General features: G+C 51.9%; 1 protein-coding gene across 4 annotated transcripts in view; it reads left to right on the forward strand.

Annotated features, from left to right (window-relative positions):
• Nucleotides 1-23,420, forward strand: part of AHNAK (AHNAK nucleoprotein) — a 93,435-nt gene that overhangs the window by 15,421 nt on the left and 54,594 nt on the right. For 2 of the 4 annotated variants that reach the window (XM_082344259.1, XM_082344258.1), the window contains exons 2-5: nucleotides 3,750-3,853; nucleotides 4,120-4,276; nucleotides 4,696-4,883; nucleotides 5,817-23,193. In XM_082344259.1, the coding sequence (XP_082200385.1) occupies nucleotides 4,120-4,276; nucleotides 4,696-4,883; nucleotides 5,817-22,334 (16,863 nt within the window). In that variant the 5' untranslated portion in view covers nucleotides 3,750-3,853 and the 3' untranslated portion in view covers nucleotides 22,335-23,193. Of the gene's footprint in view, nucleotides 1-3,749; nucleotides 3,854-4,119; nucleotides 4,277-4,695; nucleotides 4,884-5,816; nucleotides 23,194-23,420 lie in introns of those variants that run through there. The other 2 variants (XM_082344261.1, XM_082344260.1) reach the window with 1 other exon arrangement.

Consider the following 23,420-nt stretch of genomic DNA (forward strand, 5'->3'; position numbering starts at 1 on the left):
CTGGTGGAAGTCTCTGGCTCTGGTTGTGAGTCATCTCATTGTTCTGAGCTTGGGGACTGCTTCTCCCTGGCCTGTGTGCGTGGTGGGTCGGTTTGCTCGTGTGCTGGGTGGAAGTTTCATTGCTGTCAGAGTCCTCTCCACCGTGGGTGGGTGTGCTTCTTTCTGCCTTGGAGTGTCACCTCCTACGTCCCGCCTGTGCTGGGCATGTGAACCAACTTCTGTCCCTCTGCTGTGTATCTTGACTTCAGGGTCGGTGCGCGGAGGCCTTGAGGCCCGTGGGCCTGACTCTCGGGTGTGTGTATGTATCAGTTCCTGTCATCTTGACACTGACGCTGGCTGCGAGGTTGTCTTTGGCTGCTGCAGCAGTTAGGCTGGGTCCCCCTCCCTGGCTGTTTTCATACTGGCTCTTGGGCAGAAGGGGCTCTCTTTCCTGGGAGCAGTGGGAGAACATGTTCCTCTGGAGGTAGCACCTGGCGGAGACCATCTTCCTGGGGCAAAGAGTCTGTTTCCTGGGCCTTCTCCCGGATCTGCCTGGGCGTTGCCCCCAGTCTGCAGAGGTGGCACGGGCAGAGCCCTGCTGCTCTGCACATCCTCTTTGCGGTTTTGAATTGTCAGGGCAACTTCGCTCTTCTCGAGCTGCTTCTGGCCTGAATTATACTCTGTCCCTGCAGCCTCAGGTGCGTGTCCTCTCTGCCTTGAAGCTGGAGTGGCCTCACCATATCACTCCTTTTTTGCCCTTCAGGCAGCCCTGTGTCTTAGAGGGTCTCCACTCCAGCCCAGCCCATCACGAAGGTTACTGTGAGCCAGTGTCAGGTGGACTGCGGGCAGGGAGCTAGCAGTCCTGGGTTCTAGGGCCCCAACACTCCCCCATTCTCAGGGCTCTGGACCTCACTCTCCCCGTCTGTAAATAGCAGGCGGTGCTGTCGCACAGGACTTTGCAGCGGTAGAAATGTTCTGTACTTGCGCTTCTAATACGGTAGCCCTGAGTGGCTGTTGAGCTCTTGAAGTGCGGCTACTATAACCAATGGACTAAATGTTTAAGTTAAATTAACTTACATTTAAGCAGCCACATGTGGCCTAAGGTTTCTTCCACTCCGAGTGCTTATGCCACTTGACTGAATGTGCGGAATTCCCCAACGCTCCAGAGACCCTGCTTTGGGTAGCAGCGAGGCGGAGCCCCCAGCCCCCCGGGTAGCTGGCTTAACCTGACTTGTGCGAGAGGAGAAGGAAGGCCCATCTGGGCTCGGTACAGGCCCCAGGAGTGGGCGAGATGGAGGGCTGGGACCCAAGTGCAGAAGATAGGCCCTTGCCACCGTGGCCTCTAATCCCCTATCAGCACCCCCGTGTCCAGCCAGGTCAAATGAAAGAGGAGGGGAGTCTTTCCTGGCTGTGCCAGGAGGTGAGGCCTGAGGCAGAGCAGGCATGGTGGTTGGCAGCCCTGCCTGGCCGGGAAGCCAGCGGGTGCCCTGCCAGGGCCAACCTGCAGCCTTGGGCCCAGCGCCTCCTCTTCTCACGGACTGTGGCCCTTTCTCTGCTCGCGATGGCCTCCTCACTAGCCCCAGGGGTTGAGGCATGTGGCAGGTCCCTCCTGAGCCTCCCAGCTGTGCTTCCCGGGGCTCCGGGCCTGGGGCTCTGTGCCGAGCAGCTGGCAGGGAAGCCCACTGCCTCTCACCGGGCCCCAGCCCCTCTGGCACCCGGGGGTCTGGCCCGTGAAGCACTTGGTCGATCGGGTTTTAGGCCTGACCCTTGGCGTGTCTGGAGCTATTGCGGCCGCAGTGACTCACTGGGGAAGGAGGGAAGGTGGGGCTGAGATGTGGGCGAGGGTGAGCTGTCTGGCTTGCTGCCCCATCGCCGCCTGCTGGCTCAGCACCAGGATGCTGGGCTGAAAAAAAGGGGCCCTGCTCAAGGAGGAAGAGGGGCGTGCCAGTGCAGTCGGTGGCTTCGGAGATCTGAGAAGCCCTCGGGTGGAAGCCCTTTCCTTCCCTGCCCTGCCTGGCTCCTTGTCTGCAGGGCTGGCTTCTCAGTGCTGGACGCCGGGGGAAAGCACCATTTCAGCTCCAGCTTGCTGTTTCACTATGGGTAGGGTCAGCGGGACTTCCAGTAGGAAGGGAGGAGGTGATTTCCACAGCTCACACCTGTGCCTACTGGCTGCCTGCTGGCCTCCTAGCCGGCACCTGTGCTGACATAAATACTGCGTGAGCGAGTGCAGGTGGTTGGCGAATAGGGTGTCTGCGGCTGTCTTCACCGGTGTTGTGATCTGCCTGACACTGGAAGGCCTAAGTGCCTATGAATTTCCATGAATCCCGTCCTCAGAGGCAAACTCAGCACCTTCAAGACTCCATGTAGATTTCATTCCCCCAGAAGTCTCCCAAGCCTTCCGGAACATTCAGAGGCTAAATTGGTCACGCCCAGAGCACCTTGCTCATAACTTATATCCGGGACAGGAGCTAAGTCTTTTAACTCTCCATATCTGGCACGTGGAGTGCATTCAATAAATGTTTGGAGGATGCATGAGTGAAGTTAGGTAATAGCCTGATGAAGTGTACAGTTCAGTGCTGGGCTGAGCTGTGTCCGTCCCTTGCCAGTTTCCTCGGCAGAGTGTCCTGTACAACGTTGGACATACAGGAGACGATCAGCATGCATGTATTTATTGATTGGTTGGCTAATTTCTGAGTGTCAGCGGACTTAGGGCGGAGCTTTGGGCGAGGTTCTCCACGATTTATAGCACCCCCCGCACGGTTTCACAGGCGTACTTCTGGGTGTCTGGAGGCTGGAGGCCTGCCTGGTGTCTTCCCCGGCGCCTCTGCAGCCGACAGTTCATCCTGTGGCTGGAGGGTGTCTTTGCTCCTCAGCGGCCGCACCTATGGGGGCCTGGTTTCAGGGCCCAGCAGGTGCAACCAGATGGGCCCTGACTCACCACGTCCTTGAGGCAGCACAGCTGGACCGCAGCCTCTTGGGCTTGGGCCGGTGCTGGGGGGCCTGGGGCTTCCATTGTTTGGCCTCTGCCTGTGGCAGGGCTCCTGGAGCTCCCAGCTGGCGAGCGTCCCCCTGGTTCTGAGGCCGGGGTTAGGGTGACCCAGAGTCACTCACCGTCGGCCACTGGGGGAGGGAGGGCACCACCAGCCCTGCTTGCAGGTGGCCAGCGGCCCCCAGTGCTGGAGACTCTGAGGAGGGGTCTCGCACCGGTTAGAGCGGCAGGCCTGATATGGCATCGGAGGAAGAGTTACAGGCTCAGAGCCCAATAATAGTTGCTCTCTCACGGTGCACCCCTGGCCGGCTGGCCTCTCCGAATCTCGGTTTCCCCACCTGCACTATGCGGGCAGTAACATCTCCCGCCTGAAGCTGTTACAAAGGACCTAATGAGAATGTGGATGTTGGGAGGCTCCGGTGGGCCAGAGCTTTTCTCACATGCTTTCTCTCGCTCCTTCAGTCCTCATGGGAATTCTTTATCGTCTCCATTTTCGCAGGTGAGGAAATGGAGGTTCAGAGAAGTTAAGTGACTTGGCCCGGGTCACGCAGCCGGGAAGATGCAGAGCCAGGATTTGAATCTGAGTCTTGCCTCTTCCAAACCCCCTTCCTGTGTTCCCAGGCTGGAGAGTCATGTGTGAATGGAGTTGATGACAGTAGCGGGGTTGGGGATTTGGTTTGGCCCGGGGGGCAAAACATCCAGCCATCTCTTGCACAGCAGCTGGTCGGGGTTTCGACAAGCCGACTGCTGAGTGTGAGCCTGATTGTGACCTTCTCCCTAGGCTGTGTGACCGAGATTCCCAAGAGAGAGACGCTCCGAGGAGAGGAGAGGAAGGAGGGGCGGGCTTCTGGCAAGGCATCCGCTCCTGAACCACGTCCTGCGAAGGTCAGTAGGAGGGACGGTGACGAGGGCGGGGGAGGCGAGAGGATGGGGAGGGTAGAGACCCGGAAGGCACGTGCTATCGGGAGGCAGAGCCGGGGGGGACAGGACGAGGGGCTGGTTACCTCCGCTGCGGTTGTGTCCACCATCCACCTTGGGAGCCCACCCACAGTGGAGGCAGGCACCTCGGAGACAGTGCCCCATGCCCAGGGGGATCCCTGGCTTCCTCATCCCCTCATGCCCCCACTGCTCCGTTTCCTTACCTCATCCAGATGGAGAAGGAGGAAGAGACGACCCGGGAGCTGCTGCTGCCCAACTGGCAGGGCAGTGGCTCCCACGGGCTGACCATCACCCAGAGGGACGACGGCGTCTTTGTGCAGGAGGTGATGCAGAACTCCCCTGCGGCCCGCACTGGGGTGGTCAAGGAGGGTGAGTCGCCTCGGGGTGCGGGCTGCTGCGGGGGTGGGGTGGGGGAGGGTGGTGGAGGGAAAGGCAGGGGCAGCACAAGCGGGTGGGTGGTTGTGGAGGGCCGGGTCCCAGTGGCATCAGGGTGGCCGGTACCTAAGCCCTGCCCTCCCCTGCCCCCTCTCTAGCCCTCGTTCCCTCACAGTCCTCGCGGGAGGTGGTCCTGAGGGCTGGTGGACACGTCATCCTCTGTGCTGACTCCACCACCCATGAGCTCTGCCACTTTGGGCAAATTAGTTGGCCTCTCTGCCTCAGTTTCCTCATCTCTACAATGGGTGTTACCACACCTGCACGTCAGTCCGAGGGCCCAGCACAGAGTGGTTGTGTGTTGTTTCCCCGAGACCCTGGGTGGTCTTACCCACTTCCTGCTCCTCCCTGCTCAGGGGACCAGATTGTGGGTGCCACCATCTACTTTGACAACCTGCAGTCGGGAGAGGTGACCCAGCTGCTGAACACCATGGGGCACCACACCGTGGGCCTGAAGCTGCATCGCAAGGGGGACCGTTCCCCTGAGCCTGGCCAGACCTGGACCCACGAAGTCTTCAGCTCCCACAGCTCTGAAGTGGTTCTGGTGAGTGCCTGGCTGGCCGGCCGTGCCCTTAGCTCCCCCGACCGCGCTGACGGGCCGGTCCCCCTTCCTGAGCCTCTGTCTGCCTGCTGGACCTTGCTCGCTCGTCCTTCCTGGCTTCTCTCCTGCTCTCTGTAGAGCCAGCCTGTTTCTCCTTTTCACGTGTGGCTGCCGCTAAAAGTCTTCCTTCAGTCTCTTCTGAGGGTCCCCGTCTGGGGACCCACTCATTGGTCTGGTCCTCGGTGCCAGGAGGAAGTTGGCTGCTTTGCAAGCATCTTTGAAATGGTTTCACAGGTGCCCAGCTCTGCCTCACAGACATCATTTTTCTACTTCCAGAGGCCTGGACTCATCTGTGAGTCAGAGGCTGGGCATCAGAGTGCCTGAGGGACATTTCTCTGCTCCTTCTGATGGCTTGTTTATTTAACAAATAATGAGTCCTCAAAGTGGAAGTGTTAACCCCGGCACAACCAGGCTCAACAAGTGCTTTCCGAAGGGTCCCTGGGAGGATTCCCCTCCAGATTAAACAAACAAGCCAGGCAGTCGAGAGGTGAGAGGTGAGAGGTGAGAGCTGAAGGTGCAGTCAACACGGAACTAGTCACCAGGAGGTGTCCATGAGACCTGCTGGGCCGATTCGAATCTAAAATTGATTGTAAATCCTTCTCCCAGACTCCACCGTCCAGGAGTCTGCCTGTCCCCACTCCCCATGGCTTTTGCTTACCAGAGATTCCCCAAGTAATTTCTGTTTTCCTCCTGTGGTGTGGCTGTCAGCCCCTCTCTCAGTCCCCTGTGCTGTGTCCCAGGAGGCTCCGTGGGCCTCCGTTATGGTCCCGGCTTCTTTGGGAAACAGGCAACCACGCTGTGGGCTGGGCTGCGGCCAGGCGGCTGTCACTCACGCAGACTCCGCTGCAACCTGTGGGGGGGCGTGTGTTTCTGCAGAGCGGGGATGACGAGGAGTACCAGCGCATCTACGCCACGAAGATCAAGCCTCGGCTGAAGTCAGAGGATGGAGTGGAAGGGGAACCTGGGGAGACTCAGAGCCGCACCATCACGGTGACTAGGAGGGTCACAGCCTACACCGTGGATGTGACAAGCCGCGAAGGAGCCAAGGACATCGACATCAGCAGCCCTGAGTTCAAGATCAAGATTCCACGGCACGAACTGACTGAAATCTCCACTGTGGATGTGGAGACCCAGCCTGGGAAGACAGTGATCAGACTGCCCTCGGGCTCGGGGGCACTGTCCCCCACCACAGGCTCCACTGTGGACATCCAAGCAGGGTCCATTTCCACTTCAGGACCAGAGCTCCAAGGTGCTGGCCACTCGAAGGTCCAGGTCACCGTGCCTGGGATAAAGGTGGGAAGCCCGGGTGTTAGTGTCAGTGCAAAGGGCTTGGACTTAGGTAGCAAAGGAGGGGTCCAAGTCCCAGGGGTGGACGTTTTGTCTTCTCTTGGGGGTGGGGCAGCAGAGTGGCAGGACCCAGCTCTTGAGAGTGGCAATAATGGGAAAATTAAATTTCCCTCCATGAAGCTGCCAAAATTTGGTGTCTCAACAGGGCTTGAGGGTCAGGCCCCAGAGGCAGGGTTGAGTGTTTCTGCCCCTGAATTCTCTGGGGGGCACAAGGGTGGCAAGCCAGGCTTGACCATTGGCGGGGACATCCAGACCCCTCAGCTAGAAGTCAGTGGTCCCTCTGCCAGTATTAAGGGGCTTGAGGGGAAGCTGAAGGGCCCCCAAATCACTGGGCCATCCCTTGAGGGTGACCTGGGCCTGAAGGGTACCAAGCCACAGGGGAGTTCAAGGGTGGACATCTCCGTGCCCAGAATCGAGGGCAGCATCGCTGGCTCCAGGGTGGAAGTTCAAACTCCTAACATTGATATTCATGGGCCAGGGGGCAAACTGAATATGCCCAAGGTGAAGGCCCCCAAATTCTCTGTATCAGGTTCTAAGGGAGAGGGAGCTGGCATTGATGTGACACTTCCTGGGGTCTCTGGGGATGTTGGCCTGCCTGAGGTTGCTTCTGGGGGGCTGGAAGGGAAGATGAAAGGTCCTAAAATCAAGACTCCTGAAACGGTTGTTCAGACACCTAAAATCTCCATGCAGGATGTGGATCTGAGCCTCAGGTCCCCTAAACTGAAAGGAGACATTAAGGTTTCCGCTCCTGGGGTTCAAGGTGATGTTAAAGGCCCTCAAGTGGCAGTTAAAGGCGCCAAAGTGGACATAGAGACACCCAGCCTAGGGGGGACCGTGACTGACCCCAAGTTTAGTGGTACTTCTGGGAAAGAAGGAACCTGCAAGATCTCTGTGGCAGACGTAGACTTAAATGTGGCTGCACCAAAGGTGAAAGGGGGTGTGGATGTCATGCTTCCAAAAGTAGAGGGGAAAGTCAGTGTCCCTGAAGTTGATGTCAGAGGCCCCAGAGTGGATGTCAGTGCCCCAGATGTGGACGTTCATGGTCCGGACTGGAACCTGAAAATGCCCAAGATGAAAATGCCCAAGTTCAGCACTCCAGGAGTCAGAGGGGAAGGGCCAGATGTAGATGTGAATCTTCCCAAAGGTGATGTCAGTATTTCAGGGCCCAAGGTCAGTGTGGAAGCCCCAAATGTCAACATAGGGGGCCTGGTGGGCAACCTTAAAGACCCTGATGTTCAGCTGCCTGAAGTGAGTGTCAAGACACCAAAGATCACCATGCCTGATGTAGATTTGCACGTGAAAGGCCCAGAGGTAAAAGGGGAGTATGATGTAACAACAACAAAACTTGAAGGAGAGCTGAAAGGCCCCAAAGTGGACATTGATGCCCCTGATGTGGACGTTCATGGCCCAGACTGGCACCTGAAGATGCCCAAGATGAAAATGCCCAAATTCACTGTGCCAGGGTTCAAAGCAGAGGGCCCCGAAGCGCATGTAAACCTGCCTGCGCCTGATGTGGACATTTCTGGGCCCAAGGTAGATGTCTGTGCTCCAGATGTGAGTATTGAGGGACCAGAGGGGAAATTGAAAGGACCCAAGTTTAAGATGCCTGAGATGAATATCAAAGCCCCAAAGATCTCCATACCAGATGTGGACTTACATTTGAAAGGCCCTAGTGTAAAAGGAGAATATGATGTCACAGTGCCGAAGGTTGAAGGTGAGATTAAAGTTCCTGATGTTGAACTTAAAAGTGCCAAACTGGACATTGATGCTCCAGATGTGGACACTCACGGCCCAGACTGGCACCTGAAGATGCCCAAAATGAAAATGCCCAAGTTCAGCATGCCCGGCCTCAAAGCAGAGGGCCCAGAAGTGGATGTGAACCTGCCCAAGACTGACATTGACGTCGCTGGACCTAAGGTGGATGTTGAACTTCCAGATGTGAATATTGAAGGACCTGAAGGAAAGCTGAAGGGTCCCAAGTTTAAGATGCCTGAGGTGAATATCAAGGCCCCCAAGATCTCCATGCCTGATGTAGATTTGCATATGAAAGGTCCCAAGGTAAAGGGGGAATATGATGTTACAGTGCCAAAGCTGGAAGGGGACCTGAAGGGGCCAAAGGTAGACGTCAGTGCCCCAGATGTTGCAGTTCACAGTCCTGATTGGAACCTAAAGATGCCAAAGATGAAAATGCCCAGATTCACCAGGCCCAGCCTTAAAGGAGAGGGCCCAGAATTGGATGTGAACCTGCCCAAGGCTGATGTCGACATTTCTGCACACAAGGTAGATATTAGTGCTCCAGATCTGAGCCTTGAAGGACCAGAAGGGAAGTTGAAAGGCCCTAAGTTTAAGATGCCTGAGATGCACTTCAAAGCTCCCAAGATGACCCTGCCAGATGTTGACATGGATCTTAAAGGACCCAAAATGAAAGGGAATCTAGATGTGTCTGCACCAAAAATAGAAGGTGAGATGAAAGCTCCACATGTGGACATCAAAGGCCCCAAAGTAGATGTTAAAGCACCAGATGTGGAAGTTCAGGATGCAGACTGGAGTCTGAAAATGCCCAAGATGAAAATGCCTAAATTCAGCATGCCAAGCTTCAAAGGCGAGGGCCCAGATGTGGACGTGAACCAGCCCAAAGCTGACATTGATGTCTCCGGACCCAAGGTGGACATTGAAGCCCCAGATGTGAGCCTTGAGGGGCCAGAAGGAAAGCTTAAGGGTCCCAAGTTTAAGATGCCTGAGATGCACTTCAGGGCCCCCAAGATCTCCATGCCTGATGTGGACTTACACTTGAAGGGCCCCAAAGTCAAAGGGGATGTGGATGTGTCTGTGCCCAAGATAGAAGGTGAAATGAAAGTGCCAGATGTGGACATCGAAGGCCCCAAAGTGGATGTTGATGTCCCAGATGTGGACGTTCAAGGCCCCGGATGGCAGCTGAAGATGCCCAAGATGAAAATGCCCAAGTTCAGCGTGCCCGGCTTCAAAGGAGAGGGCCCTGAAGTGGACGTGAACCTGCCCAAGGCTGACATTGATGTCTCAGGACCCAAGGTGGACATTGAAGCCCCAGATGTGAGCCTTGAGGGTCCAGAAGGGAAGCTCAAGGGTCCCAAGTTTAAGATGCCTGAGATGCACTTCAAGGCCCCCAAGATCTCCATGCCTGATGTGGACTTACACTTGAAAGGCCCTAAAGTCAAAGGGGATGTGGATGTGTCTGTGCCCAAGATAGAAGGTGAAATGAAAGTGCCAGATGTGGACATCAAAGGCCCCAGAGTGGATGTTGATGTCCCAGATGTGGACGTTCAAGGCCCCGACTGGCACCTGAAGATGCCTAAGATGAAAATGCCCAAGTTCAGCATGCCTGGCTTCAGAGGAGAGGGCCCTGAAGTGGACGTGAACCTGCCCAAGGCTGACATTGATGTCTCAGGACCCGAGGTGGACATTGAAGCCCCAGATGTGAGCCTTGAGGGTCCAGAAGGGAAGCTCAAGGGTCCCAAGTTTAAGATGCCTGAGATGCACTTCAAGGCCCCCAAGATCTCCATGCCTGATGTGGACTTACACTTGAAAGGCCCTAAAGTCAAAGGGGATGTGGATGTGTCTGTGCCCAAGATAGAAGGTGAAATGAAAGTGCCAGATGTGGACATCAAAGGCCCCAGAGTGGATGTTGATGTCCCAGATGTGGACGTTCAAGGCCCTGACTGGCACCTGAAGATGCCTAAGATGAAAATGCCCAAGTTCAGCATGCCTGGCTTCAGAGGAGAGGGCTCTGAAGTGGACGTGAACCTGCCCAAGGCTGACATTGATGTCTCAGGACCCAAGGTGGACATTGAAGCCCCAGATGTGAGCCTTGAGGGGCCAGAAGGAAAGCTTAAGGGTCCCAAGTTTAAGATGCCTGAGATGCACTTCAAGGCCCCCAAGATCTCCACGCCTGATGTGGATTTACACTTGAAAGGCCCCAGAGTCAAAGGGGATGTGGATGTGTCTGTGCCCAAGATAGAAGGTGAAATGAAAGTGCCAGGTGTGGACATCAAAGGCCCCAAAGTGGATGTTGATGTACCAGATGTGGATGTTCAAGGCCCCGACTGGCACCTGAAGATGCCCAAGATGAAAATGCCCAAGTTCAGCATGCCTGGCTTCAGAGGAGAGGGCTCTGAAGTGGATGTGAACCTGCCCAAGGCTGACATTGACATCTCAGAACCCAAGGTGGACATTGGAGCCCCAGATGTGAGCCTTGAAGGTCCAGAAGGGAAGCTCAAGGGTCCTAAGTTTAAGATGCCTGAGATGCACTTCAGGCCTCCGAAGATCTCCATGCCTGACATTGATTTAAACCTCAAGAGCCCCAAGGTGAAAGGTGATGTGGATGTTTCTCTGCCCAAAGTTGAAGGGGGTCTGAAAGGGCCAGAGGTTGACATCAAAGGTCCCAAAGTAGACATTGATGTCCCCGACGTGGATGTTCATGGCCCAGACTGGCACCTGAAGATGCCCAAGATAAAAATGCCCAAGATCAGCATGCCCGGCTTCAAAGGAGAGGGCCCTGAAGTGGATGTGAACCTGCCTAAAGCTGACATTGACGTCTCAGGACCCAAGGTGGATGTTGAAGTTCCAAATGTGAATATTGAAGGTCCAGATGCAAAACTAAAAGGTCCTAAATTTAAGTTGCCAGAAATGAATATAAAGCCTCAGAAGATATCCATGCCTGATGTTAGTCTGCATTTGAAAGGCCATAAAGTGAAAGGAGATTATGATGTTACGGTTCCAAAAGTAGAAGGAGAGATTAAAGCTCCTGACGTTGACATCGAAGGTCCAAAAGTAGACATTAATGCACCAGATGTGGGAGTTCATGGTCCAGACTGGCACCTGAAGATGCCCAAGATAAAAATGCCCAAGATCAGCATGCCTGGCTTCAAAGGAGAGGGCCCAGAAGTGGATGTGAACCTGCCCAAGGCTGACATTGACGTCTCAGGACCCAAGGTGGACATTGATGTTCCAGATGTGAATATTGAAGGTCCAGAGGGGAAACTAAAGGGTCCCAAGTTCAAGATGCCAAGCATGCATATACAAACACACAAAATCTCTATGCCTGATGTTGGACTTAATCTGAAAACCCCTAAACTGAAAACTGATGTAGATGTTTCTCTTCCCAAAGTGGAAGGAGACTTGAAAGGTCCTGGAATTGACATAAAAGCCCCTAAAATGGATGTGGATGTTGGTGATATAGATGTTGAATGTCCAGAAGGAAAGCTTAAGGGTCCCAAGTTTAAGATGCCTGAGATGCACTTCAAAGCCCCCAAGATCTCCATGCCTGATGTGGACTTAAACTTGAAAGGCCCCAAAGTCAAGGGGGATGTGGATGTGTCTGTGCCCAAGATAGAAGGTGAAATGAAGGTGCCAGATGTTGAAGTCAGAGGACCCAAAGTAGACATTGATGTCCCAGATGTGGACGTTCAAGGCCCTGACTGGCATCTGAAGATGCCCAAGATGAAAATGCCCAAGTTCAGCATGCCTGGCTTCAAAGGAGAGGGCCCTGATGTAGATGTGAACCTACCAAAGGCTGACATTAATGTTTCTGGCCCCAAAGTGGACATTGATACTCCTGATTTGGATATTGAGGGACCAGAAGGAAAATTAAAAGGTTCTAAATTTAAGATGCCTAAGTTGAATATCAAAGCTCCCAAGATATCCATGCCAGATGTGGACTTGAATTTGAAGGGACCCAAACTGAAAGGAGAGATGGATGCTTCTGTGCCAGAACTAGAAAGTGATCTCAGAGGTCCACAAGTTGATATCAAAGGTCCTAGTGTGGATGTGGAGGTGCCTGACGTTGATCTGGAATGTCCTGATACGAAGTTGAAAGGCCCTAAGTTTAAGATGCCAGACATGCACTTCAAAGCCCCCAAGATTTCCAGGCCTGATGTAGACTTACACTTGAAAGGCCCCAAAGTCAAAGGGGATGTGGATGTGTCTGTGCCCAAGATAGAAGGTGAAATGAAAGTGCCAGATGTGGACATCAAAGGTGCCAAAGTGGACGTTGATGTCCCAGATGTGGACGTCCAGGGCCCCGACTGGCACCTGAAGATGCCCAAGATGAAAATGCCTAAATTCAGCATGCCAAGCTTCAAAGGCCAAGGCCCAGATGTGGACGTGAACCTGCCCAAGGCTGACATTGATGTCTCAGGACCCAAAGTGGACATTGAAACCCCAGATGTGAGCCTGGAGGGGCCAGAAGGAAAGCTTAAGGGTCCCAAGTTTAAGATGCCTGAGATGCACTTCAAGGCCCCCAAGATCTCCATGCCTGATGTGGACTTACACTTGAAAGGCCCCAAAGTCAAAGGGGATGTGGATGTGTCTGTGCCCAAGATAGAAGGTGAAATGAAAGTGCCAGATGTGGACATCAAAGGCCCCAAAGTGGACGTTGATGTCCCAGATGTGGATGTTCAAGGCCCTGACTGGCACCTGAAGATGCCCAAGATGAAAATGCCCAAGTTCAGCATGCCTGGCTTCAGAGGAGAGGGCTCTGAAGTGGATGTGAACCTGCCCAAGGCTGACATTGACATCTCAGGACCCAAGGTGGACATTGAAGGCCCTGATGTTAATATTGAAGGACCAGAGGGAAAGTTGAAAGGTCCTAAGTTCAAGATGCCAGAGATGAACATCAAAGCCCCCAAGATCTCCATGCCTGACTTTGATTTACACCTGAAAGGTCCTAAGGTGAAAGGAGATCTGGATGTTTCTCTGCCTAAGGTGGAAGGTGACCTAAAGGCCCCTGAAGTTGACATCAAAGGCCCCAAAGTGGACATTGATGTTCCAGATGTGGACGTTCACGGCCCAGACTGGCACCTGAAGATGCCCAAGATAAAAATGCCCAAGATCAGCATGCCTGGCTTCAAAGGAGAGGGCCCAGAAGTGGATGTGAACCTGCCCAAGGCCGACATTGATGTGTCAGGACCCAAAGTGGACATTGAAGGCCCTGATGTTAACATTGAAGGGCCAGAAGAAAAGTGGAAAAGTCCAAAGTTTAAAATGCCTGAAATGCATTTTAAGACTCCAAAGATACCCATGCCAGATATTGATCTTAATCTAACAGGTCCAAAGATGAAAGGAGATGTGGATATCACATGCCCCAAGGTAGAGGGAGATTTTAAAGTACCTGAAGTTGACCTCAGAGGCCCCAAAGTGGACATTGATGTCCCTGATGTGGATGTTCAAGGCCCAGACTGGCACCTAAAGATGCCTAAGATGAAAATGCCCAAGTTCAGCATGCCTGGATTCAAAGGAGAGGGCCCAGAAGTGGATGTGAACCTGCCCAAGGCCGACATTGATGTGTCAGGACCCAAAGCGGACATTGAAGGCCCTGATGTTAACATTGAAGGGCCAGAAGGAAAGTTGAAAGGTCCTAAGTTCAAGATGCCTGAGATGAACATCAAAGCTCCCAAGATCTCCATGCCTGACTTTGATTTACACCTGAAAGGTCCTAAGTTGAAAGGAGATGTAGATGTTTCTGTGCCTAAGGTGGAAGGTGACCTAAAGGCCCCTGAAGTTGACATCAAAGGCCCCAAAGTGGACATTGATGTCCCTGATGTGGACGTTCAGGGCCCAGACTGGCACCTGAAGATGCCTAAGATGAAAATGCCCAAGTTCAGCATGCCTGGATTCAAAGGAGAGGGCCCAGAAGTGGATGTGAACCTGCCCAAGGCCGACATTGATGTGTCAGGACCCAAAGCGGACATTGAAGGCCCTGATGTTAACATTGAAGGGCCAGAAGGAAAGTTGAAAGGTCCTAAGTTCAAGATGCCTGAGATGAACATCAAAGCTCCCAAGATCTCCATGCCTGACTTTGATTTACACCTGAAAGGTCCTAAGTTGAAAGGAGATGTAGATGTTTCTGTGCCTCAGGTGGAAGGTGACCTAAAGGCCCCTGAAGTTGACATCAAAGGCCCCAAAGTGGACATTGATGTCCCTGATGTGGACGTTCATGGCCCAGACTGGCATCTGAAGATGCCTAAGATGAAAATGCCCAAGTTCAGCATGCCCAGCTTCAAAGGAGAGGGCCCAGAAGTGGATGTGAACCTGCCCAAAGCTGACATTGATGTGTCAGGACCCAAGGTGGACATTGAAGGCCCTGATGTTAACATTGAAGGACCAGAGGGAAAGTTGAAAGGTCCTAAGTTCAAGATGCCAGAGATGAACATCAAAGCCCCCAAGATCTCCATGCCTGACCTTGATCTTAATCTGAAGGGCCCCAAAGTGAAGGGTGATGTGGATGTGTCTTTACCAAAAGTGGAAGGTGAGCTTAAAGTTCCTGAAGTTGACATGAAAGGCCCCAAAGTGGACATTGATGCTCCAGATGTGGACGTTCATGGCCCAGACTGGCACCTGAAGATGCCCAAGATAAAAATGCCCAAGATCAGCATGCCTGGCTTCAGAGGAGAGGGCCCAGAAGTGGATGTGAACCTGCCCAAGGCTGACATAGACGTCTCAGGACCCAAGGTGGACATTGATGTTCCAGATGTGAATATTGAAGGTCCAGATGCGAAACTGAAGGGTCCCAAGTTCAAGATGCCAGAGATGAATATCAGAGGTCCTAAGATATCAATGCCAGATTTGGACCTTAATCTTAAAGGCCCTAAAATGAAAGGAGAGGTGGATATTTCACTTCCAAATGTAGAAGGTGATTTGAAAGGGCCTTCTCTTGACATCAAAGGCCCGAAGTTAGATGTAGATGTGCCAGATATTGATATTCATGGCCCAGACGGCAAATTAAAAGGTCCAAAGCTGAAGATGCCTGATATGCATGCAAACATGCCCAAGATCTCCATGCCAGAAATTGACCTGAATTTGAAAGGCTCAAAACTTAAGGGAGATGTTGATGTTTCTGGACCCAAATTGGAAGGTGACATTAAAGCTCCCAAGTTAGATATAAAGGGCCCAGAAGTGGACATTTCTGGTCCTAAGCTCAATATTGAAGGCAAGTCAAAGAAATCTCGTTTTAAGCTTCCCAAATTTAATTTTTCAGGATCCAAAGTTCAGACACCTGAGGTAGATGTCAAAGTCAAAAAGCCAGATATTGATGTAACAGGTCCAAAAGTTGACATTAATGCTCCCGATATTGAGGTCCAAGGAAAAGTGAAAGGACCCAAGTTCAAAATGCCTTTTCTGAGTATTTCGTCTCCTAAAGTGTCTATGCCTGATGTGGAGTTAAATCTGAAAGGTCCTAAAGTCAAAGGAGACTTAGATGTTGCAGGTCCTAATTTAGAAGGTGATTTTAAAGGACCCAAAGTGGACATTAAGGCACCAGAAGTTCATCTTGATGCACCTGATGTGGATGTTCATGGTCCAGACTGGAATTTGAAAATGCCCAAGATGAAAATGCCCAAGTTCAGTGTGCCCGGCTTAAAAGCAGAAGGGCCAGATATGGCTGTGGATCTGCCAAAAGGAGATCTCAACATAGAGGGTCCCAGAATGGACATTGAGGGCCCAAAAATCAATGTGGGAGGTCTAGAGGGAGGCTTAAAAGGTCCCAAATTCAAGATGCCTGATATGAATATCAAAGCTCCCAAGGTCTCCATGCCTGATGTGGACTTACACTTGAAAGGCCCCAAAGTCAAAGGGGATGTGGATGTGTCTGTGCCCAAGATAGAAGGTGAAATGAACGTGCCAGGTGTGGACATCAAAGGGCCCAAAGTGGACGTTGATGTCCCAGATGTGGATGTTCAAGGCCCTGACTGGCAGCTGAAGATGCCCAAGGTGAAAATGCCCAAGTTCAGCATGCCTGGCTTCAAAGGAGAGGGCCCTGAAGTGGACGTGAACCTGCCCAAAGCTGACATTGGTATTTCTGGCCCCAAAGTGGACATTGATGCCCCAGATGTGAATATTGAAGGTCCAGATGCGAAACTGAAGGGCCCCAAATTCAAGATGCCAGAGATGAATATCAAAGCTCCCAAAATCTCCATGCCTGACATTGACTTTAACCTGAAGAGCCCCAAACTAAAGGGTGATATGGATGTGTCTTTGCCAAAAGTGGAAGGTGACCTCAAGGCCCCTGAGGTGGACATCAAGGGCCCCAAAGTGGACATTGAAACTCCTGATACTAACATTGAAGGCCCAGAGGGGAAATTGAAGGGGCCCAAATTCAAGATGCCAGAGATGCACCTGAAGGCGCCCAAGATCTCCATGCCTAACATTGATTTAAACGTGAAGGGGCCCAAGGTGAAGGGTGATATAGATGTTTCCCTTCCAAAGACTGAAGGAGATCTGAAAGGCCCTGAGATCAACATCAAAGGTCCCAAAGTGGACACTGATGCTCCAGATGTGGATATTCAAGGTCCAGACTGGCACCTGAAGATGCCCAAGATAAAAATGCCCAAGATCAGCATGCCCGGCTTCAAAGGAGAGGGCCCAGAAGTGGATGTGAACCTTCCCAAGACCAACATTGATGTGTCAGGACCCAAGGTGGACATTGAAGGCCCTGATGTTAACGTTGAAGGACCTGAGGGAAAATTGAAAGGTCCTAAGTTCAAGATGCCAGAGATGAACATCAAAGCCCCCAAGATCTCCATGCCTGACGTTGATTTGCACCTGAAAGGTCCTAAGGTGAGAGGAGATCTGGATGTTTCTCTGCCTAAGGTGGAAGGTGACGTAAACGCCCCTGACGTTGACCTCAAAGGCCCCAAAGTGGATATTGATGTCCCAGATGTGGACGTGCATGGCCCAGACTGGCACCTGAAGATGCCCAAGATAAAAATGCCCAAGATAAGCATGCCTGGCTTCAAAGGAGAGGGCCCAGAAGTGGATGTGAACCTGCCCAAGGCTGACGTTGATGTCTCAGGACCCGAGGTGGACGTTAGTATGCCAGATGTGGATATTGAAGGTCCAGATGTGAAACTGAAGGGCCCCAAGTTCAAGATGCCTGAGATGAACATCAAAGCCCCCAAGATCTCCATGCCTGACTTTGATTTGCACCTGAAAGGTCCTAAGGTGAAAGGAGATGTGGATGTTTCTCTGCCTAGGGTGGAAGGTGACCTAAAGGCCCCTGAAGTTGACATCAGAGGTCCCAAAGTGGACATTGATGCTCCAGATGTGGACGTGCATGGCCCAGACTGGCACCTGAAGATGCCCAAGATAAAAATGCCCAAGATCAGCATGCCCAGCTTCAAGGGAGAAGGCCCAGAAGTGGATGTGAACCTGCCCAAGGCCGACATTGATGTCTCAGGACCCAAGGTGGACATAGACACTCCTGACATTGATGTTCATGGTCCAGAAGGGAAACTGAAGGGCCCCAAGTTTAAAATGCCTGACCTGCACCTCAAGGCACCCAAGATCTCCATGCCTGAAGTTGACCTGAATCTGAAGGGCCCCAAGGTCAAGGGTGATGTGGATGTTACTCTGCCCAAAGTTGAAGGTGACCTCAGGGGCCCTGAAGTTGACGTCAAGGGCCCCAAAGTGGACATTGATGTCCCAGGTGTGGACGTTCATGGCCCAGACTGGCATCTGAAGATGCCTAAGGTGAAAATGCCCAAGTTCAGCATGCCTGGCTTCAAAGGAGAGGGCCCCGAAGTGGACATGAACCTGCCTAAGGCTGACATTGACGTCTCAGGACCCAAGGTGGATGTTGATGTTCCAGATGTAAATATTGAAGGTCCAGATGCGAAACTGAAGGGCCCTAAATTCAAGATGCCAGAGGTGAACATAAAAGCCCCTAAAATCTCCATGCCTGACCTTGACTTTAACCTGAAGGGCCCCAGAATGAAGGGTGATGTTGATATCTCTCTGCCCAAAGTTGAGGGTGATCTCAAGGCCCCTGAGGTGGACATCAAGAGCCCCAAACTGGACATTGACACTCCTGATATCAATATTGAAGGTCCAGATGGAAAACTGAAGGGGCCTAAATTTAAGATGCCAGAGATGAACATTAAAGCCCCCAAGATCTCCATGCCTGACTTTGACTTAAATCTGAAAGGGCCAAAGGTAAAGGGGGATGTGGACTTTTCACTGCCTAAGGTAGAAGGCGATCTGAAAGGGCCAGAGGTGGACATTGAAGGTCCTGAAGGGAAACTCAAAGGACCCAAATTTAAGATGCCTGATGTCCATTTTAAAACCCCACAAATCTCCATGAGTGACATTGATTTGAACTTGAAAGGACCTAAGATAAAAGGAGATTTGGACACTTCCATCCCTAAACTGGAAGGAGATCTGAAAGGCCCGAAAATAGATGTTAAAGGCCCTAAGTTGGACATAGACACTCCTGATTTTGACATTAATGGTCCAGAAGGGAAACTGAAGGGCCCCAAGTTTAAAATGCCTGACCTGCATCTCAAGGCACCCAGGATCAGTGTGCCTGGCTTCAAAGGAGAGGGCCCTGAAGTGGATGTGACCCTGCCCAAGGCTGACATTGACGTCTCAGGACCCAAGGTGGACATTGATGTTCCAGATGTGAATATTGAAGGTCCAGATGCGAAACTGAAGGGCCCCAAGTTCAAGATGCCAGAGGTGAACATCAAAGCTCCTAAGATCTCCATGCCTGGCGTTGACTTAAACCTGAAAGGACCCAAAGTAAAGGGAGATGTGGATGTTTCTCTGCCTAAGATGGAAGGTGACCTCAAGGGCCCTGAAGTTGATGTCAAGGGCCCCAAAGTGGACATTGATGTCCCAGATGTGGACGTGCATGGCCCAGACTGGCACCTGAAGATGCCTAAGGTGAAAATGCCCAAGTTCAGCATGCCTGGCTTCAAAGGAGAGGGCCCCGAAGTGGATGTGAACCTGCCTAAAGCTGACATTGACGTCTCAGGACCCAAGGTGGACGTTGATGTTCCAGATGTGAATATTGAAGGTCCAGATGCGAAACTGAAAGGCCCCAAGTTCAAGATGCCGGAGATAAATATCAAAGCTCCCAAAATCTCCATGCCTGATGTCGACCTGGATTTGAAAGGATCCACAGGCAAAGGAGATTTCGATGTGTCTGTCCCTAAGATTGAAGGGACTTTCAAAGGCCCAGAAGTAGACCTTAAAGGTCCAGGTCTGGATTTTGAAGGCCCTGATGCCAAACTCAGTGGCCCACATTTGAAGATGCCATCACTGGATATATCTGCCCCTAAAGTAACTGCTCCTGATCTTGATTTGCATCTCAAGGCACCCAAAATTGGAGTTTCTGGTCCCAAATTAGAAGGCGGTGAACTGGACCTCAAGGGACCCAAAGTTGATTTAGAAGCTCCAAGCTTAGATGTACACGTGGAGAGCCCAGATATTAACACTGAGGGGCCAGATGTGAAAATTCCCAAATTTAAGAAACCCAAGTTTGGGTTTGGGGCAAAAAGCCCCAAAGCTGACTTCAAATCACCTTCGCTTGATGTGACAGTTCCTGAGGCAGAGCTGAATGTTGAGGCTCCTGAAATTAGTGTTGGTGGCAAGGGCAAGAAAAGTAAGTTTAAAATGCCTAAAATTCACATGAGTGGTCCTAAAATTAAGGCCAAAAAACAAGGATTTGATTTGAATGCTCCTGGGGGTGAGATTGATGCCAGTCTCAAGTCTCCTGATGCAGATGTCAACGTTGCAGGGCCGGATGCCTCACTTAAAGTCGACATGAAATCTCCCAAGACCAAGAAACCTATGTTTGGAAAAATGTACTTTCCAGATGTAGAATTTGACATTAAATCACCTAAATTTAAAGCTGAAGCTTCCCTCCCTGGCCCCAAAATGGGGGGTGAAATCCAGGCACCTGACCTGGATATTTCCTCACCAGGGATTAATGTGGAAGGTCCTGACATCAAGCTGAAGGCTCCCAAGTTCAAGGTGCCAGGTGTGGATGTCTCAGGGCCAAAAATAGAGGGCGACTTGAAAGGCCCCAGGGTGCAAGCAAACTTGGATGCATCTGACATCAACATTGAAGGCCCAGATGCTAAAGTCAAAGCACCGTCATTCAGCATTTCTGCCCCTCAAGTCTCCATCCCTGATGTGAATGTTAACTTGAAAGGACCAAAGATAAAGGGTGATGTCCCCAGTGTGGGACTGGAAGGACCAGATGTAGATCTGCAAGGTCCAGCATCGAAAATTAAGTTCCCCAAGTTTTCAGTGCCCAAGATCGGCGTCCCTGGTGTGAAGATGGAGGGTGGGGGAGCTGAGGTCCAGCTGCCCTCTCTAGAAGGAGGCTTGAGCGCACCGGATGTTAAGCTTGAAGGGCCCGATGTGTCTCTGAAAGGGCCAAAAGTAGACTTGCCTTCAGTGAACCTCTCTGCGCCGAAAGTCTCTGGACCTGACCTTGACCTGAACTTGAAAGGACCAAGTTTGAAGGGAGGCCTGGATGTATCTGTTCCCAGCATGAAGGTGCATGCTCCCGGGCTTGACCTCAGAGGTGTCGGTGGAAAGGTGAAGGTGGAAGGTGATGGTGTGAAAGTGCCTGGAATCGATGCCACAGCAATGCTTGACGTCGGTGCGCCGGATGTGACCCTGAAGGGACCAAGCCTGCAGGGAGACCTGGCTGTCTCTGGTGACATCAAGTGTCCTGAAGTATCAGTAGGTGCTCCTGATCTAAGCTTGGAGGCACCTGAAGGTGGTATCAAACTTCCTAAGATGAAGCTGCCCCAGTTTGGCATCTCCGCTCCAGGGTCCGACTTGGACATCAGCGTCAAGGGGCCACAAGTTGCTGGAGAACTAAAGGGGCCCGGCATAGATTTGAACCTCAGAGGCCTGAACCTGAAAGGGCCTCAGATCTCTGGCCCTCAAATCTCAGCACCAGATGTGGACTTGAACTTGGAAGGACCAAAAGTAAAAGGCAGCCTCGGGGCCAGTGGTGAGATGAAAGGCCCCACGGTTGGAGGAGGTCTTCCGGGCATCAGTGTTCAAGGCCTAGAAGGAAACCTCCAAATGCCTGGAATTAAGTCATCCAGATGTGAGGTGGAGCTGCCAGGTGTGAATGTGAAACTCCCAACCGGGCAAATTTCTGGTCCTGAAATCAAAGGTGATCTGAAAGGTTCAGGAATGGGTTTCCACGGGGCCTTTCCTGACATTGGCATGAAAGGGCCTTCATTTAACGTGGCATCTCCTGAGTCAGATTTAGGTGTCAGCTTGAAGGGCCCGAAAATCAAAGGAGGCATGGACGTTTCAGGGGGTGTCAGTGCCCCAGATATCAGCCTGGGCGAGGGGCATGTGAGCGTCAAAGGTTCCGGGGTAGAGTGGAAAGGACCCCAGGTCTCCTCTGCTCTCAACTTGGATGCACCTAAGTTTGCCGGAGGACTTCATTTCTCAGGACCAAAGATAGAAGGAGGTGTCAAAGGAGGCCAGACTGGACTTCAGGGTCCTGGGCTGAGCGTGTCTGGGCCTCAAGGTCACTTGGAAAGCGGATCTGGAAAAGTAACATTCCCCAAGATGAAGATCCCCAAGTTCACCTTCTCTGGCCGTGAGCTGGTTGGCAGAGAAGTAGGGGTGGATATTAACTTCCCTAAAGCGGAGGCCAGTGTCCAGTCTGGTGCCGGAGAGGGCGAGTGGGAAGAGTCTGATGTAAAACTTAAAAAGTCCAAAATCAAAATGCCCAAGTTCAGCTTTTCCAAACCTAAAGGGAAAGCTGGTGTCACCGGCTCACCGGAAGCATCCGTTTCAGTGTCCAAAGGTGACCTGAAGAGCTCCAAGGCCAGCCTAGGCTCTCTGGAAGGAGAGGCAGAAGTCGAAACATCTTCGCCCAAAGGCAAATTCTCCTTATTCAAAAGCAAGAAGCCACAGCACCGCTCAAATTCCTTCAGTGAAGAAAGGGAGCCCTCTGCATCTTCTACCCCTCCGGGAACTTTGGAGTTCGAAGGTGGGGAAGTGTTGCTGGAAGGCGGGAAAGTCAAAGGGAAACATGGGAAGCTGAAATTTGGTACCTTTGGTGGATTGGGGTCAAAGAGCAAAGGTCATTATGAGGTGACTGGGAGTGATGATGAGGCAGGCAAGTTACAGGGGAGTGGAGTGTCCTTGGCCTCTAAGAAGTCCCGACTGTCATCTTCTTCTAGCAGTGACAGTGGGACTAAGGTTGGCATCCAGCTTCCCGAGGTGGAGCTGGCAGTTTCCACAAAGAAAGAGTAGCAGGTTTCCGTGTGTGTGTGTGTGTGTGTGTGTACATATATGTATAAAAATACATCAGCCTTGGGTGTGTTTGTATATAAACTCCAAAGAGAAACACGCCGACAGCCTCAGCAATAACGCAAACATCTGGCCTCTGGCAGGGGCAAGCGCTGAAAAGCCAACCGCCTTTAGGCGCCTCCTGGAGCTTTATGGATAGGTAAAGAGTTCTAAGTTCTTCGTCCAGCCCGTGTGCAGAGTCAACAGTATTTGCCTTAAGATTTCCGTTTTTTTTTTTTTTTTTTTGCATCGAACGCTGAGAGCTCCTGTTTACTAAGCAAGCTTTTGTGTTTATTATCCTCATTTTTACTGAACATTGTTAGTGTTGGGGTCATGGAAACCCACTTTTTCATTGTAATGACTTTTGGGGCTTATGTTAGTAAGGGTGGGGGGTGGAGAAGGCAGTAGAGGGGGGCCAGACCTTCATTTCTCCTACCGTCGGATCTACTCAAACAGGAAACACCCAAAGATGGCTGCGAGGAGCCGCCAGGCAGGGCGTGTGGGTGTTTCTAGAACTCTTTAGCGTTGCTTTTTCTTCCCCAGGGGTGGCGGTCCCAGCCCGTTTGGTGCTCACAGGTGAGAGGGAATTTAGAATCTGTTTGCAAATTAGCCAACCCACCAACTCAACACGAGGGCCTTCCATTCTGTGTGTTGTAAGAGAAATGTTTTCTTTGTGATCGCCACGTTCCTGATATTAATTCTGATTTCTTTTAACCAATGTTATCGTGATTAAGAAAATTTCCAGCACTTTAATGGCAAATTAATTGAGAATGTAAGAAAATTGATGCTGTCAAGGGCAAATAAAGCTGTTTATTAACCCGGATGTCCTGGGCCTTTTCTATTCTGTGATGGGAGGACGAGGCTTAGGGAGGCTGCCCATCCAGCCCTGACAGGTCAGACTGGGTCCGCTCAGGGGCATTGCTAGTTGCATTAGTGGGTAATGGGAGGGATTCTTTGCTTCTCGATTCTCATGGTGAGGCTGGTTGCACCACTGCTGAGAAATCAAGAGAGGCTGGGCACACTGGCAGCCCGAGCCCCAGGACCTGCCCA

The sequence above is a fragment of the Balaenoptera borealis genome (genome assembly GCF_965194805.1).
Source record: "Balaenoptera borealis genome assembly, chromosome: 11".
Classification (NCBI taxonomy): Eukaryota; Metazoa; Chordata; class Mammalia; order Artiodactyla; family Balaenopteridae; genus Balaenoptera; species Balaenoptera borealis.